This window comes from Meriones unguiculatus, chromosome 12 (genome assembly GCF_030254825.1).
Source record: "Meriones unguiculatus strain TT.TT164.6M chromosome 12, Bangor_MerUng_6.1, whole genome shotgun sequence".
NCBI classification, from domain to species: Eukaryota; Metazoa; Chordata; class Mammalia; order Rodentia; family Muridae; genus Meriones; species Meriones unguiculatus.
This window is the reverse complement of record NC_083360.1, coordinates 16,773,250-16,789,183: the sequence shown is the minus strand read 5'-3', so window position 1 is coordinate 16,789,183 and position 15,934 is coordinate 16,773,250. Positions and strand designations below refer to the sequence as shown.

The following is a 15,934-nucleotide window of genomic DNA, read 5'->3' as shown; positions in this document are numbered from 1 at the left end:
TTTGTTTGTTTGTTTTGCTCTATCCTGATCATTTTATCCTCCCATAATTCCTACATAAGAACTGCACACTTCCCACTTGAGATACCAAAATATCATATTTACAGTGATTGATTCAAAGTAAAGGAGCCCCAGTTTGGACCATCAATCTCGGATGTCAAACTCACTACTGTTTCTCTTAGAAGTTTCAATAGAAAGATTCTTACACGAGCCTTTGATATCAGTAAGTTACAGTCTTACTACAGAAGTATGCTGAGAAAATTGATGTCGAGAGCCTCCCCTCCAATAGTGGTTTGTTTGTCTGAAGACAACATACTCTAATCTATTATTGGAACTGTCTACTAAGGGAAAGCTCTGGAGTCCGGCCCTGTGAGCTTTCATGTTTTATGAGCTTGACAGCAGTAAAATGATGTGGCCTTGAATATTTTATAATTTCATATTTCATATTTTAACTTAACTCCACCGTTTGAATGCAAGTGTAAAAATGTTTTTATTTTATTCATGAAAGTCCACTAAGGACAACCTCTCATTTTAAGGCTTATCAATATCACAACAGGAAATTGTATCCTGTTACAATCAAATTACAGCAGGAAACAAATGAATTTCTTTGTTTAAAGACACGTGCATTTTATACGTAAATGTGATTTTCCTGTAAAAATATCTAATATTATATTATGTAATTTATTTTAATTAATTTATAATTTCTGAAGATCCCATTTATATGATGTTTAAAAAAAAAAAGGAATGGGGTAAAGTAGGTGCTAGTAACGAGGTGAGAGCATTCTTGAGTAGGAAAAGACGGTCCAGGATCATGAGCTGTCCTTAAAACCTCATACCTGGCCTCTTCTCATTAACGCCAGTAAGATCAAGAATTCTTTAATCATAAAAAGAGATTTGTGCCCTTCCTACTTCCCATTTTTCATTAAGAAAATCAATGTGGTTTATTGTCATTGTGAACTTTGAATATTCCTCTGAAAAGATCCCGATTCATCAAGATTAAGCTATATACACTAAATTATCCACTTCTTTTATTTGACAGAGATCATTAGCTGCCCAAATGTACTAAACAGTAAGCATTCAGTTGGAAATATATATCTTCTCTTATCCACTTAACAAAATGGAGTAGGAGTTTCTACAAATTATAAAGCAATGTTCCAACAAGTTGAGGATCCAGTAGCTGATAATTAAACTCTTACACGCCTAAGGTTTATGTTTTTACACAATTAATTCTAAAATAATATAGACTCTTGGTGACAGAAATATGTATAAGATGGAAATATATAAATAACATTTAATTATATCAAACAATGATAAGATTTTAAGGATACCAAAAGGCTATCAGGAGGTTTATACAGGGAGCCACAGGACCTGAGAGTCGGACATTGTATAAAGGACAAGGCTGAGATATAGCAGTGTTTCACAGCCACCAGTTTGAACCAGACAGGGAAAAAGTACACAATTCATAAGGCCAAGTGGCTCAGACTCATAATTCCATTTACTCAGAAGCCTGAGACAAGGAGATCTGAACCCTGCCTGAGCTACTTAGAGCAATACTGATGGCCTTTCTCAAGAAGAAAAAAAAGATAAAAGCAGAACTGAGGATTTTATTGTTTAGTTGATTGCTTAGGAAGTGTAGAATTCCGGTTTCAGTCCCCTGTAACCGGAGATATGTGGAATAAAAGGAGGAGAGAGAGAAGAAGAGAGAGAGAAGGAAGACAAGAAAACAGAGAGGCATCCTCTTCATTACTTCTTTACTTCGCCACTTCATATATGAAAAGAGGAGGGTGAGGGAGGAGAGGAGGGAGGGAGGGTTGAATTGGGAGGGAAAGGAGGGGGCTACAGCTGGGATACAGAGTAAATAACGTGTCATTAATATAAAAAATAAAAATTTAATAGAAAAATAAAAGCTCAAGCATCAGGTAATCCTAGGAAATTTTAATATCCTGTAACATCAACTTTACTCTATAATCTAGTTTGTTACATTCCTTCCTCCTAATTTTATATATTAATACTCCTTTACAGTCTAGAATTATTTAATGTGACTGAAATATAACTTTTATTTTATTAAACTACTGGAATTTGAGGTATCATTTTATTTATTTATTTATTTTTTGTTAATTACAGATTATTCACTTTGTATCCTAACTGTAGTCCCTTCCCTCTTCCCCTCCTGATCCCACCCTCATTCTAGAATTTTAAGGGAAGCTAACACATATTTCCATAATGACATTGAAATAGTAGTGATTTTCTTAAGGAGACTCACATTTTTTCTTTGGGTGTGAAAGTTTGAGCTCCTTGAATGAAGCCTCTGGTTTTGTGCTGCAAAATTTTTATTCAACATTAGCATTAGTCATGAGCCAAGGTAAAGATGGTTAAATAATTTAGTCTAAGGTAGAAGTAATGAAAAATTTACTGGTTATATCAGCTTTGAAGCATAATTCATACTCAATGCAAATAATTTAAATTTTCAGATCTCATATCACTAACTTATAGCTATAACTTTGAAATAACTTTAGTGTAGAGGATTTTAAATTTGTTCGGTATCTAAAGAAAAATGTAGACGTATATAAATAGCTGTGAAAAGCATCACTCACAATAATAAAAATGGTGATTTTTTTTAACTACACTTTTAACATTTGAGGCTGAGAAAGTTTTAGGTTGCGTTTATTTAAATAGATACGCAGAACCAACAGTTCATAATACGTCCTTGGAAATTTTAAAATCGTATTTTTCGTGATGCACTAAGTATATAAAACAGGTATTGTTTGTTCTAATCCATCATGGTTCAAGAAGCTCTTTACTGGCCAAAGGCACATATACATAGAAAAAGGCAAGTACAGTAATCTTCATGATCCTTAGCTTTGGTGTTATTGTTTAACCATACAGCTAAAGCAAATTTACAGGATTTTTTAATTGCCTATCATTAGCTGCCATTTTTATTCCTAAGTCAAAGGTGTTGTAAGACCAATGGATCTGTCCTGCTGAATCCAGTCACATCAATTTCGTTATCCTTATCAGCTCACCTACATGAGCAGTGGCTAGTGTCACTTTTTTTCACTGTTTTTTGTTGTTGTTGTTGTTGTTGTGGTGGTGGTGGTGGTGGTGGTGGTGGTGGTATTGGTTTTTTGCCTCTTTCTTCATGTATCTTTTTCTGGTGCTAATTTCTTTCTTAGCTGTCCATTAAGTTCAGTTCTTCATCTTATTAAACTTTCAACAGATTTTCATTAATGGCCACAAATAATTGGCCATGATTTTCTCATGGAATTCAGCATCCTATTTAAATTTGCTCCATAAATCCTCTACCTTAACGGCCCTTACAAACTTAAAATGTGATTTTCATCACATGTGTTATCATTGCCCTTATTTTTTTTTCTCTAATTAATACATGCATGTATCTCTATTGCTCACCTGAAGGTTTTGAAGAATCTCAGACATTTTATTTGGATTTGATCATCTGAAGCCGTACACCTTGCCCAAACTAGATGCCTATAAATATTTGATGAGTGAGGGAATGTTGATAAACATGCCTTTGATAATATTGCTTAAGGAATTCTGCAATAACAAGAATTCTGCTATCAAAAACTGTCCACATGCTTCTGGAATTATTTTCCATGTACTTTAGACACAAGTTTGTTTTTGGACTAGTGTTTTTAAATGATTATAAAAAAATACAGATTCTGAGATATAGCTAGAACTTTCTTTGTCTTGGGCTTTTGGAAACAAAAAAAGTGAGATAGAAATCTCAGGGGTAGCAACAGTGGGGTCAGGCGATTATCTAGTGATTGGAGTCTTGTAAGCATGTCTGCAGTAGACTTCAAAGTATGCAAAGTCCAGTATTCAATCAATTAAGGCAGGTAACAGACAGAGTGCTAACCAAACTTTCTTCTCATTTCACTTTGAGTTATTAAGATAAACACACCTCTTCTCATCTAACTAATACTGTAGCATCTTTGTTAAGTAAAACTTGATGTCAAATCAACCCAGATAGCATACACTCAGCTCCTTCATTTTACTGACACTAGCAAATATCTGTCTCCATGAGGTGAGAGGTGTTTTGTATTCTATGGTACATATTTCATAGGGCTAATCTGTTGGCAGGAAACATCTCTTGAAACCAGTTAGTTTCAAATAGAAGAAGCTGAAGAATGTAGTTGCTTTCCAAGGAGAGAGAGAGAGAGAAAAGGGGAGAGAGGGAGAGAGAACATCTCATTATTTCTTACGATTGTGCCATTGTTTCTATTAATCATGGTCCACAACAAATTTACAAATCAAACTTGTGTTTCTAGAACATGAACTCATCAGCTCACTATTATTAATCTGATAAATAATTAAGCTTTTATATTTACTTCTATTTTTCATAGTCCAAAATAGTCTTTATTGTTACCCTAAGACAGATTCAAGCCATAATTTCCCTTGAGTGAGAGGACATCAGAAGAAGATATTTAGAGAGGGCACTGAACAGAAAATGAATTCCAAATTGGAGTCAAATAAAAGTTATGATTTAAAATGCTTAAATGCAGGTAGGAAATGAATATAATTGATCAAGATACCAGGGAAATATTTCTAAAGGGTTGAAATATAGACAAAAGCAAAGTTGGTGAAATCATGTGGATGTAAAAATACAGCTGCCAATGGGAAAAAGCAATCAATTGCCATTTTTAACTCCATTGACAAGAAACCAAATAATGCCCGGCAAGGCAAGATATTCCAAAAAATCTTTAGTGAAACCTAGATCCTGAAGATAAACAATAGCTACCCAACTGGAATTAAGGTCCATTCAATAGGGTCATGCCTGGCACTATAAATTTAGTCAACTTCCTGTGGTTGGTATAGTCATGGGACCTAGATCATAACCTACTATTGCCAGTTTTCTGAAGCAGTAGAATCTCTAACTGTATTTCATGTACTTATTCTTATGTCCACATGTAAGTATAGCTCTCACTGCTCATCACAGAAACTGCTCTTTACAGCCACTAGAGAGCATTACAGAAAGTCACAACTGGTCAAAATACAGAGATCAACTGTCTACTCTCAATTAATACATTTCAACACAACCTCTACATTTAAATGTCAGGGAACATTGGAGAAGAGGGGTCAAAAGATTGTAAGAGTGACTGAACTAGAACATTTGCTGTGGAAGACCCTTGTAGGGAGGGAGCACAGAACAGAACATGAAGAGTGATATTTTGAGTGAAATTAACCTGAGAAGGCTTCAAGGTTCACAGCTTAGTTGTGGTTTAGGGGTGCTTGACAACTGTCCCAATAGCAAATTTCCAAATGATTGTGCTAGGAATTGTGTGTAATGAAAGCTGAGAACTGAACCAGCCACTGCTTGTTCCAATGAGTATAAGGACCCATGCAGAGACTGCTATTGGTAAATGTTCATATTTCAAAGGAGTTGTACTTTCTATATAAAGAAGTCCAGTTGCCATAGCCCCATTCCAGTGCAGTTGCAGAAAGGGAATATAAGGGTTGCTCACAAACTGTGCAGAAGTTAGCATCGATAAAACATGATTTATAGAGAACAATTTAATTTCCACAGTTTGGGCCATAGGTCAGATAGTAGGTATAAATAGGAGATAACTTCTGTGGCTTCTGATGTGTTAAGCTGGCCTTTTACTGATAATGAGGTTTCTATAAACTGTGTTACAAAATGTGAAACTGATAGGCTCATTTCTGTGGAATTTTATGCTACAGAAGACAGGCTGGAAATGTCACCTGCCACAGCCTGCACTAATGAATTAAAAGACTTAAAATGATACAAAGAAGAATATAACATAGGCTACGTATTTTTTTTTTCTGGATTTTGTCATATACATAAAATAGGACTGGAGTTTTGTGTTTTGCATTTCCATTGGGCTGGCTTGGATTGGGATATATGTCATTGCCATGGGTAGTATCCAGAAATATAAGTCAGTACATAAAAAGATTCATATCATGACACTGTCATTAATTCCAGATAGTTGATACCTAAGCTGCCAACCCAGACTCCTGTTTTCACTCAGAAGTATCACAGTCCTCACAGTTACAAGGCCTCCTTTGGCCATGATTTGATGATATAGATTTCTGGTTTCACCATAGAAAAGATTCATGATAACATGAGTGACAATAATTTTACAAATATTTTACTTTTATGTTAGGAATCATAAATGAATTAGATGGAATGAAAAAAAGAAAAGTACCCCTTCTCATAATTTTCTATTGATTTGTAGGTCCCGTGGAGGTTACTATTCAAGCCAAGTGTAATCCCTGTTTATCAAATCCATGTAAAAACGATGGCACCTGTAACAATGACCCAGTTGATTTCTATCGATGCACCTGTCCATATGGTTTCAAGGTAAGAAAAACACTTCCTATGGCATATCATCTTCTTCCTACTCTTCTCTCTGTGTGTTCTGAGAGCTAGCTTGCTTTATCTGTACTTACATTAACATGGGCATTTCTTCTCCAGGGGCAGGACTGTGATGTTCCCATCCATGCCTGTATCAGTAACCCATGTAAACATGGAGGAACTTGCCACTTAAAAGAAGGAGAAAATGATGGATTCTGGTAAGTAACCTGGCTGTGATGGCCTTTGTCTGAACTATTGTACCAAGAGTACCTAAACAATTATGCATGAAGTTTTCTTTCTTTTTTTTTTTTTCAAATCAGAAGCCATTCTTTCAAGAATTTTAGTGTTCAGACCACATGAATTAGTCCATGAAATAGATAGCAAATGTGAAAAATTATCAAAGAAACTACAGTGTTCTCAGCTCAAACTGGTACAAAGTCAAATATTTAAAAGCATGCAAACATTGAGTTTATGCCAGAGACAACCCCTGCTCCCCTTAATAGGTAGCTCACTTGGAGACTGAGCCTATGGGCTACATCTGAGCAGGGGTTTAGGTTCTCTCCATGCATGGTCCTTGGTTGGGGTATGAGTCTCTGCAAGGCCCCCAGGGCCAAGTTTTTTGGCTCTGTTGGTCTCTGGGGTGCAGCCTTGCCAGACCATGATTCTAGTTGTGATGAGACCTGATAGGCTGGGGTCAAATAGAAGGGGAGGAGGACCTCCCCTATCAGTTGGCTAGGGGAGGGGCATAGGAAGAGAAAAGGGAGGCAGGATGGGATTGAGAGATGAGGGAGGGGCCACAGCTAGGATACAAAGTGAATAGTGTAAGAAATACTAATAATTATAATAATAACAAAGAAAAAGCATGCAGAGAGACATATTATGATAAATCAAATCATATTATGGCAATACATGGTATCGACTAATTGTGCTCATTAACAGCCAGCTACTCCACTTATGCAAATCCTACATTTACTTTTGACTTCCTTTTGCTTTGATAGACAGGGTGTGATTAAAAGATCAAACAATCCCAGCACAAATCAGAGAGAAGTGCTAATGACAACTGATTGTCATGTCAAGGTTGTAGCCATTGAGAAGCTATGCATGTTTCAGTAGGTTTCCCTACACTCATGCACATGTGGTGGCACTAGGTGGATTCAATTGGCTGTACCATAAGAAAGAGCACATGCAGTGGGTAGGGAAAAGCGTTGAGGTGATAATAGAGGAAGTTAATGGGCAGCAAAGGAGATGTACTCAAACAAAACAAACCAACAAAGCCAAAAGAAACTGGACCCAGGGGGGTCTGCGGAGGCTAATGCATCAACCAAAAACCATGAATAGAGAGGACCTAGACTGCCAGCTCAGATGTAGCCCATAGACAGCTCAGTCTCTATGTGGGTTCCCTACTAAAGGTAAAAGAGACAGACTCTGACAAGAGCTCGGTAACCTGCTCCTTGATCACTTCTCCCTGGTGGGCAATCAAGCCAGCCCACAGAGAAGGAGGATCCAAGCAGTCCTGATAGGAGCGGATAGGCTAGGGTCAGAGAATAGGAGAGGAGGGTTTCCCCTATCAGTGTACTAGAGGAGAGGGATAGAGGAGGAAGAGGAAGGGATAGAGAGAATGGGAGGAGATGAGGGAGAGGGCTACAACTGAATGAATGCTTAATAGGAAGAAGAGAGAAATTATCAAACAGTAAACACATAACTATTTAAATCAGTTCTTATTCATTTATTTGAAAAAAAGAAGAAAGTATGAATTATACCCAACTTATCTAGGGGCAGTGAAGGAAATTTTGCTTATCTTTTGAACTTTAATTATATTGAGATTTATTGACTTTTAAGACCATGGAGACATTCACCACATTGTGGCACTCATAATTTCTTACTTTTAAACATATTCTGGTTTGTTAGCTAGAACCTTAAATTGCTGTTTAAAGGATATAATTTCAAAGCATTTAAAAAACCAGTTTTATGTAGTTCTTTGTAATTGTGTATATTTATTCTATTTTAAAATATTCAAGGGACAACACATGCTAGAGGGGATGTGGAGAAAGGGGAACCCCCCTCCATTGCTGGTGGGAATGTAAATTTATACAACCACTCTGGAAATCTACCTGGTGATTTCTCAGACAATTAGGAATAGCGCTACCTCAAGATCCAGCTATACCACTCCTAGGTATATATCCAAAATATGTTCAAATATACAACAAGGACATTTGCTCCGTCATGTTTGTAGCAGCTTTATTCACAATAGCCAGAATCTGGACACAACCCATATGTCCCTCAACTGAGGAATGGATACAAATATTATGGTACATTTACATAATGAAATACTACTCAGCAATTAAAAATAAGGAAATCATGAAATTTGCAGGCCAGTGGTGGGAACTAGAAAAGATATATATGAGTAAGGTAACCCAGAAGCAAAAAGACAAATATGGTTTATACTCACTTCTAAGTGGATATTAGACACATAATATAGGATGAACATACTAAAATCTGTACAGCTAAAGACACTAAGCAAGAAGGAGGACCCTGGGTAAGATGATTAATCCTCATTCAGAAAGGCAAATGGGATAAACATTGAAAGGGGGAAAAACAGGGACCAAGATAGGAGCCTACCACAGAGGGCCTATGAAAGACTCTATGCAGCAAGGTATCAAAGCAGATGCTGAGACTCATAGGCAAATTTTGGGCAGAGTGCATGCAATCTTATGGAAGACGGAGGAAATAAAAAGGCCTGGAGGGGACAGGAACTCCACAAGGAGAACAAGAGCCAAAATATCTGGGCCCAGGAGGGCCTGCAGAGACTGATATTCCAACCAAGGACCATGCATGGAGATAACCTAGAACCCCTCCACAGGTGTAGCCCATGGCAGCTCAGTCTCCAAGTAGGTTTTCTCTGACATGAACTCAGGGGCTGGCTTTTTGATCACCTCCCCCTGAGGGGGAGCAGCCTTACCAGGCCACAAAGGAAGACAATGCAGCCAGTCCTGATGAGACCTGATAGGCTAGGGTCAGATGGAAGGGGAGGAGGACTTTCCCTATCAGTGGACTGGGGGAGGGGCATGGGAGGAGAAGAGGGAGGGAGAGTGGGATTTGGAGGGGATAAGGGAGGGGGCTACAGCTGGGATACAAAGCAAATAAATTGTAATAAATAATAATTAAATAAAAAACATTCAGACCAAAAACATTTCAAACCCACCAAAAGATGTTTTTGCCTTTCTTTCACTGATGTTTAGGTGTGCTTGTGCTGATGGGTTTGAAGGAGAAAACTGTGAAGTAAATATTGATGATTGCGAAGATAATGATTGTGAAAATAATTCCACATGTGTTGATGGAATTAACAACTACACATGCCTTTGCCCACCAGAATACACAGGTATGAAGAACAGGAAAGTTGTGTCATCAATCAGTGTATCACTTTGAAAGCATCATTACAGTATTATGTTTATTTAACAAGCAATGCTTATTCAATAACTGGTAGCCTTAATTGTAGTAACAGAAATACATAGAGATTGTTTTGTCCCATGAAATAAAAGAAGCAGCTAGCTCAGTCCAACTTATGCATCTTTCTTATAAAGCCATGATCTGTAGAATCAAAGAGGATGCTGTCATGCTGAAACTTTTGGACCCATGATTCAATGACATTTTCATTCAAACTACTTTCCCTTTACAGACTATTTTGCCAATGTATTTTTATGCATTTCTTTACATAATCAAAAAAATATGACTCTGCATTTGAGATAATAATGTCAATACTTTCTCCTCAGGAGTGCCTCCAGTAAGTTCTGTCGTAAATGGGATCTCTATCAGAAAGATGAGCTTTTTGGAAAGTCTTATGTGACATTTTTTTAAGCAATTAAAGAATTGGTTTAGATAAGAACCGGTTGATAAACCTGACCAGACTATTCAAATTGCTATTTATTTCTTCATTTAGACCAATTTTATATAAAGTCAGCATCAAGTTTCTGCCTTGTATATTTTGAAAGAATTCTGTTGGTTTGTGTGTCTATGCATAAGAAATGTCATAGTTATTTTAACAAGTGTCATAGTGTCATAGTTTCACTTTAAGAAAGCATTCAAGGGTGACAGAAAAAAGAGGATGCTACTGTGGTATATCTAAAGAGAAGCTCAGAAGCTGTCATTGTTTCTGAAGCTATCATTTTCATTTTACCTGATGTTTTTATTTGTTGTATTTATTTTAATATAATCATATATAGTTAATAATTTTGGATAGTGAAATAATTATGTTGGTAGCTAAGATTAATATCAAATGCAATCATATCTATATAATTAACTTTCTCAGAGTTCTAAAGAAGTAATCTTTGAAGTATTTTATGAAAGATACAAAAATTTTCCTTATACTAAATGTCTTTTTCATAGGAAGGTATATTATGGGAAAGTTGAACATAGAGTAATGAGGTTCAGTTTTGACAACCTATATGTGCCTAGATGTTTCTAAAGTTGACTTTTCCATGGAGTCATACTAGTAGATACAGACACATGAATAAATAGGTAAGTACAAAAATAGATAAATAGATAAGTAGGTATATGACAGATAGATAAATGGGTAGATAAATCATACATACATCCGTATGTACACACAAACACAAAGATAGAAAATTAGATATATGGATACATACATAAATAGCGATCATGCTAGGAGTCAGAATTTGATCAATCTTCACTGTAATAAAATATAGTGAGTGTATTCTAACACACCTATGCCAGACAGACTCAGCTGTTCCTCAGGTTTCCCTACCCACCTCTGTCACTGTATCACATGTCAGGTGTCTTCCATTAGCTGAAAGCCATAGATTTAAATCCTTTGTAAGAAACTGGTAGTCTGAGCTCTATTGGAATGGCTACTTATGTGTGTAAGAAGTTCAGCGTTTAAACAATCTGTTTCTTAGTGATCCCTAGGACAGAGGTGCTTTCTACCTGTTGTTCAGCTGATAGAATAAGCTTTTGAACCCACTTATTTTTGAGACTTCTATAAGCCCACTCTATTTGATTCCACCAGAGAACTTGGGCTCCCAGGCATTGTAAGACAATTAAAGCTCTCCATGTTGTTCTGGGCACAGAAACCAGGAAGTTACATACACTCTCTTCCTGGTGTAACTGAGGCTCGGGATCACGTGTGTTAAGGTCCTTGTATGTCTTTCTATGATAATTTGCGTAAGGTGCCAACACATCCACGTCCTTTTGGAGCATGTCCTGCTGCATTCAATTTCCTAATTTTCATTCTGGTAATTTACAACAGTTTTTGAGTTTCCTTTTACCTGCTTTGCTTCAGTTCTCAAGGTCTTATGTGCCCTCCTGCGGAATTCATTTCCGTGTTCCTTCCTCAGAGAGTGTGATGAAATCTCCCTTCTCCAACTATGTCATATGTCATTATTTTTACTATTTATAATGATTCAAAGCTTAGCCAAACCAATTTTTGACAAAATGTGGCAAATTGTCAAAAGGTGTCAGCAAGGACCCTATCATGACTGTCTGCCATAAACCATCTGGTTTTGTAAGAGCACCTAGACACCATTACTCTTTTTACTTGTAACTATTACAAATATTACTTTACCTTAATTTGGGCAAAGGCTCAAGACAAATATTGAATTGGAGACTGTGCATGGCATAGAGCAGAGAGATACTAACTTTATTACATTGGACTGAGTCCCCTGGGTCATGAAGGATTTGACAGCTTGGCAACAGAGAAGATATCTAAATGGGATGAATTCATACGTCATCTCTTAACTGTAGAGTTCTGTGCACATCTGAAATGAGTGCAGTTACAGAATGTCAAACAACCATCTTCAGATTCTGAGATTGGTGGCATATAGGCGACCTTTGCTTACAGTGAAGCATAAGTCACAATCAAGAATCCCGTGTCATGTTTAATCCATGTCTGCAGTTACAGAGGGATTTCCTTATAATGTGACTTTGTTATTTTAAATCTAAGATGGAATCTGATTAATGAGCATGAGTTCAGAGAACAGAAACCCTTTTATACTCACAGAATATAATAATGTTACCATTGTTTTAAAATCATCTAAGCTGTCAGTTGCTTTTTTTTCCTTTGAAAAAAAAATTTTTTTGCTCTGTATTTCAAAGGCATACAATGAGAACATGAATTCTATTTGATAACAGCAAATAAGGCTTCACCAAGAAAGCTTGTAAATCATTGTGGTAACAATGCTTGCCTTTTACATCTATGTCGAGACTTATAGTTATCAGTGGAGAAAATTCAGACCTAAAGAGAATCTGATAAGAAAATCAGCACATGACAAGGAGCCTGTGAATCTGAGCTAGAATTGCTTGAGATAAGTTGAATACATGAAATACATTCAGAAATGTATAGAGGCATGGTTAAACCCTGAGCAAGGTTTGAGTTTTTTTCAACCTCACAGCATGTAGTTAATGACTTATTCTCTGCCCTTTTCTGATAAAAATAATTGATAACATAAACTGTATGGGTCAATAGTGTTTTTCTGTTATCTAAACCTTACTGGATCCCACATACACTTTAATACTCAGATATGTTTTTCTCTACATACTAGGTCTACTTCTCTCCTAGCTGGAAGACTCCTCCTTGCTAGTAATACTCAGGAATTTTTTAATTTAGTTCTTTGTGATTCTACATTAAAATCAGTATTTGAAGTGTGGGGAAATAAGGATTTAGTGATATTATTTTAAAAAATAATTTTGTATTTTTAATTTAGCTTCAGAGATTTTGAGACTTGATTTTTTTTCTTTTTTTTTCTTTTTTCCACTTTTTAAAAAAATCATAATTGTTATATACTTTTTATAAATCAAAACATTTCTTATAGGAAAGTTTTCAAGGAATTTCTTAAGTTAGATGAACTCAAATTGTACAAACTGAACATTAAAAATATGTTTTGCTTACAGTATTGAAGCCCTGTGAATCTTTTTTAGATAGTGGTATATTTGGAGCTGATCTGGGGAAAATTGTTTTGCAACAGTGAATATTGGTCTGGGGGATGTGTGTCTTCAATAAGCTTTCCTGCACAGTGTCACACAGAAGCATGAACACTGGTCACATTTCAAGCTTTCCTATTAATTAGAATTATTCAGCAAAATGGCAGTGTCCTTTTTAACTGGGTTTGTACATTCTCAGAATTTATCTTATGAACAATAAGAAGATGTCTTTAACTTTCCCACTGTGTCTCTGGGCCCCTGCCCAGATGTTCGCATTACATCTACTAGAGTAAAATGGCAGTATCAGTCACCCAATTTGGATGCCAGTCTCTGGCTCACTGTGATGGCTTTTACTTTCACTCTCCTTGCTCCGTGTTTGTGTCTTTAGCCGGCTGTAGGTGAGAAATCTGAGCCCAGCTCCAGTTTGCTCTCTCACCCCGGCTTTTCTGTCGTGAATGCTGTGCTTTGGCTTCATGTGTGCTACTGTTGCCTTGCAATGTAAAAAGTCTTTTGTCTTTTCTGTCTTTGTCGCTGCCAGCTGCTAATCTGAATGAGGTGGAAAAAGGTTAGTTGCTCTTTTTAAGTCTATTATGGTTTTCACTTTAGCTCTCTGTCTTTTAAAACTACTGGATTTCTCAGGTGTTCTGGGTAAAGATGTTGACAAGAGACAAAGTCAGAGAGTGCTATGTCAAATTATTCGTGTAGATCCTTGATGTATGTATAGCTTCATGAAATACACTTGATCAATTTCTAGAAGGCTGTGGTAGAACCCTGAGAGAGAAAAAAACGTGTTTAAAAATAAGAACTTATACTTTCTATTATCTACTTGTTTATATGCTTTTACATTTTTAAAGATCATCATAGGAATATATTGTTTTTATAATGAAAAACTTTATATAATCTTTATATATATAAACATGAAAACATATCTTTACTACTATGTTCCGTGGAAAAATCTGAAAACGTGTATAGTAACTGAAACATTTTATATAATATGATTGGTGTTGAATGTCAGTTTTTAGTGGCTTAGCTAGCATGTGTAAGACTCTGGTTCCAATCCCAGCACTGCAAAAATAGTAAAGGTAAAAATAAATGTTATATGTGCATATAACATTTGTTTCTAAAATACATATATATTTGTAATATAAACATACATAATGTGCTGATAATAACATGTTTCCTATACTTGTATACATAAACATTATATTATATATGAAACATCTTATAACATAAGTATTAAAAAGCCTAAGAGATTTATTTATATGGTTACATTGTCAAATTGATGTTACCGAATTTAGTGAATTCGTTGAATTTAATTCTAAGCAGTTTTCTTAAGGCATTAGAAAGTTTGTTGCATAGTCACTAACATCACTGTAATCCACTGGGCTCCTAAACAAAGCCAGAACCAAGGAGGGGACATACTGTTGTTAGATCATTAGCCGTGCTGAACGCATGTCTTGGAATCTTCACAAACATGTACCTTAAAGACTGAGAGTTTCCCCTAAAAGCATTGCTTATTAGTCATTCATGTTTCTAAAAGATTTTAAGTCCCAAGTGCAGGAACCAACATAATATGCTAATCTCCATGGGTCCTGGTATACAAGAAACACTTCCAGTATTATAAGGATAATGCAAGGGTATGTGGAGAATCTCCTTCTCATCTGTTGTTGAGCACTTTCTATCCTGTTGCTGAGTTCAAGTGATTTACTGTGCACATTTAGTGATAGTGTGTGCAGAGTGAAGCTGGAAAAAAAACATGTAAAAATCCTTTTGTGGTTTAGACTAAAATGTGATTTGCTATTATGTCTGCTAATGTATCCAGTACTTGCTTGGTTTACTAGCCTCTTTCCTTTTTATAAGTACAAAAACAATTGATGTTGTGCCTAAGACCAACTGTACCTCCAGATCCCAGCCAAAATTATTCTATCACAGAATATATACACTTAATTAGTAACATGTATAAACGTGGTTTTATGTACAGACTAAATTTTGCACTTATGTTTATAAAAAATTCTGTTATTGCAAAAAATTTCCTGTTGACTTAACTTTCTTTTCAAAAGCAAGCTTTGTGGTTGGTTGAAATGGCAACAATTTGTATGTGTGTGTCTATGTATATGGACAGTAAAATGCTGAGGTATAACATTATAAATCAATAATACTTTATGATACCTGTGCTTACTCAAGAGTATACACCTTGTAAGCATAATGTCTACCTGAGTGTACAGTGTAACGGTACCTTTGGCTAGAACCAGCACCCTTTGAAACTACTCCCACTCTTGATTGCATTTCACATCACACAGTACTGCTAATTGTTTATGCAAAACAAGCTTTCCATGCTGTTCCAGCTGATTGCTAGAGACAGTCATCCTTGTGGACTTTTGAAACAATTAGCTATGGTCCCAAAACTCAAGCGGATAAGGGCAATTTATTTTATTAGTTGCAAATTAGAGAAAGGTCCTAATCAGTACCTAAACAATTAATAATTCTGAGAACGAGGCTACACTTTGCTCCAGAACACTGGATATGGGTATGTGGGGGCTGAAAATGCTTAGTCCTTAATCTTCATATCCTGGAACCAACATCTATAATAGCTCCTCTATGCTTTACATCTTTTCTGTAAAACAGGAATAATGACCCCTGTTCTCAATGTAGATGTTTGAGAAAAACAACCAT

The 15,934-nt window shown here is 36.1% G+C and overlaps 1 protein-coding gene across 4 annotated transcripts in view; it reads left to right on the top strand.

Annotated features, from left to right (window-relative positions):
• Window positions 1–15,934, top strand: part of Slit2 (slit guidance ligand 2) — a 350,512-nt gene that overhangs the window by 290,923 nt on the left and 43,655 nt on the right. For 2 of the 4 annotated variants that reach the window (XM_060365344.1, XM_060365343.1), the window contains 4 exons: window positions 6,210–6,334; window positions 6,449–6,546; window positions 9,568–9,707; window positions 13,800–13,826. In XM_060365344.1, the coding sequence (XP_060221327.1) occupies window positions 6,210–6,334; window positions 6,449–6,546; window positions 9,568–9,707; window positions 13,800–13,826 (390 nt within the window). The remainder of the gene's footprint in view (window positions 1–6,209; window positions 6,335–6,448; window positions 6,547–9,567; window positions 9,708–13,799; window positions 13,827–15,934) is intronic. The other 2 variants (XM_060365345.1, XM_060365347.1) reach the window with 1 other exon arrangement.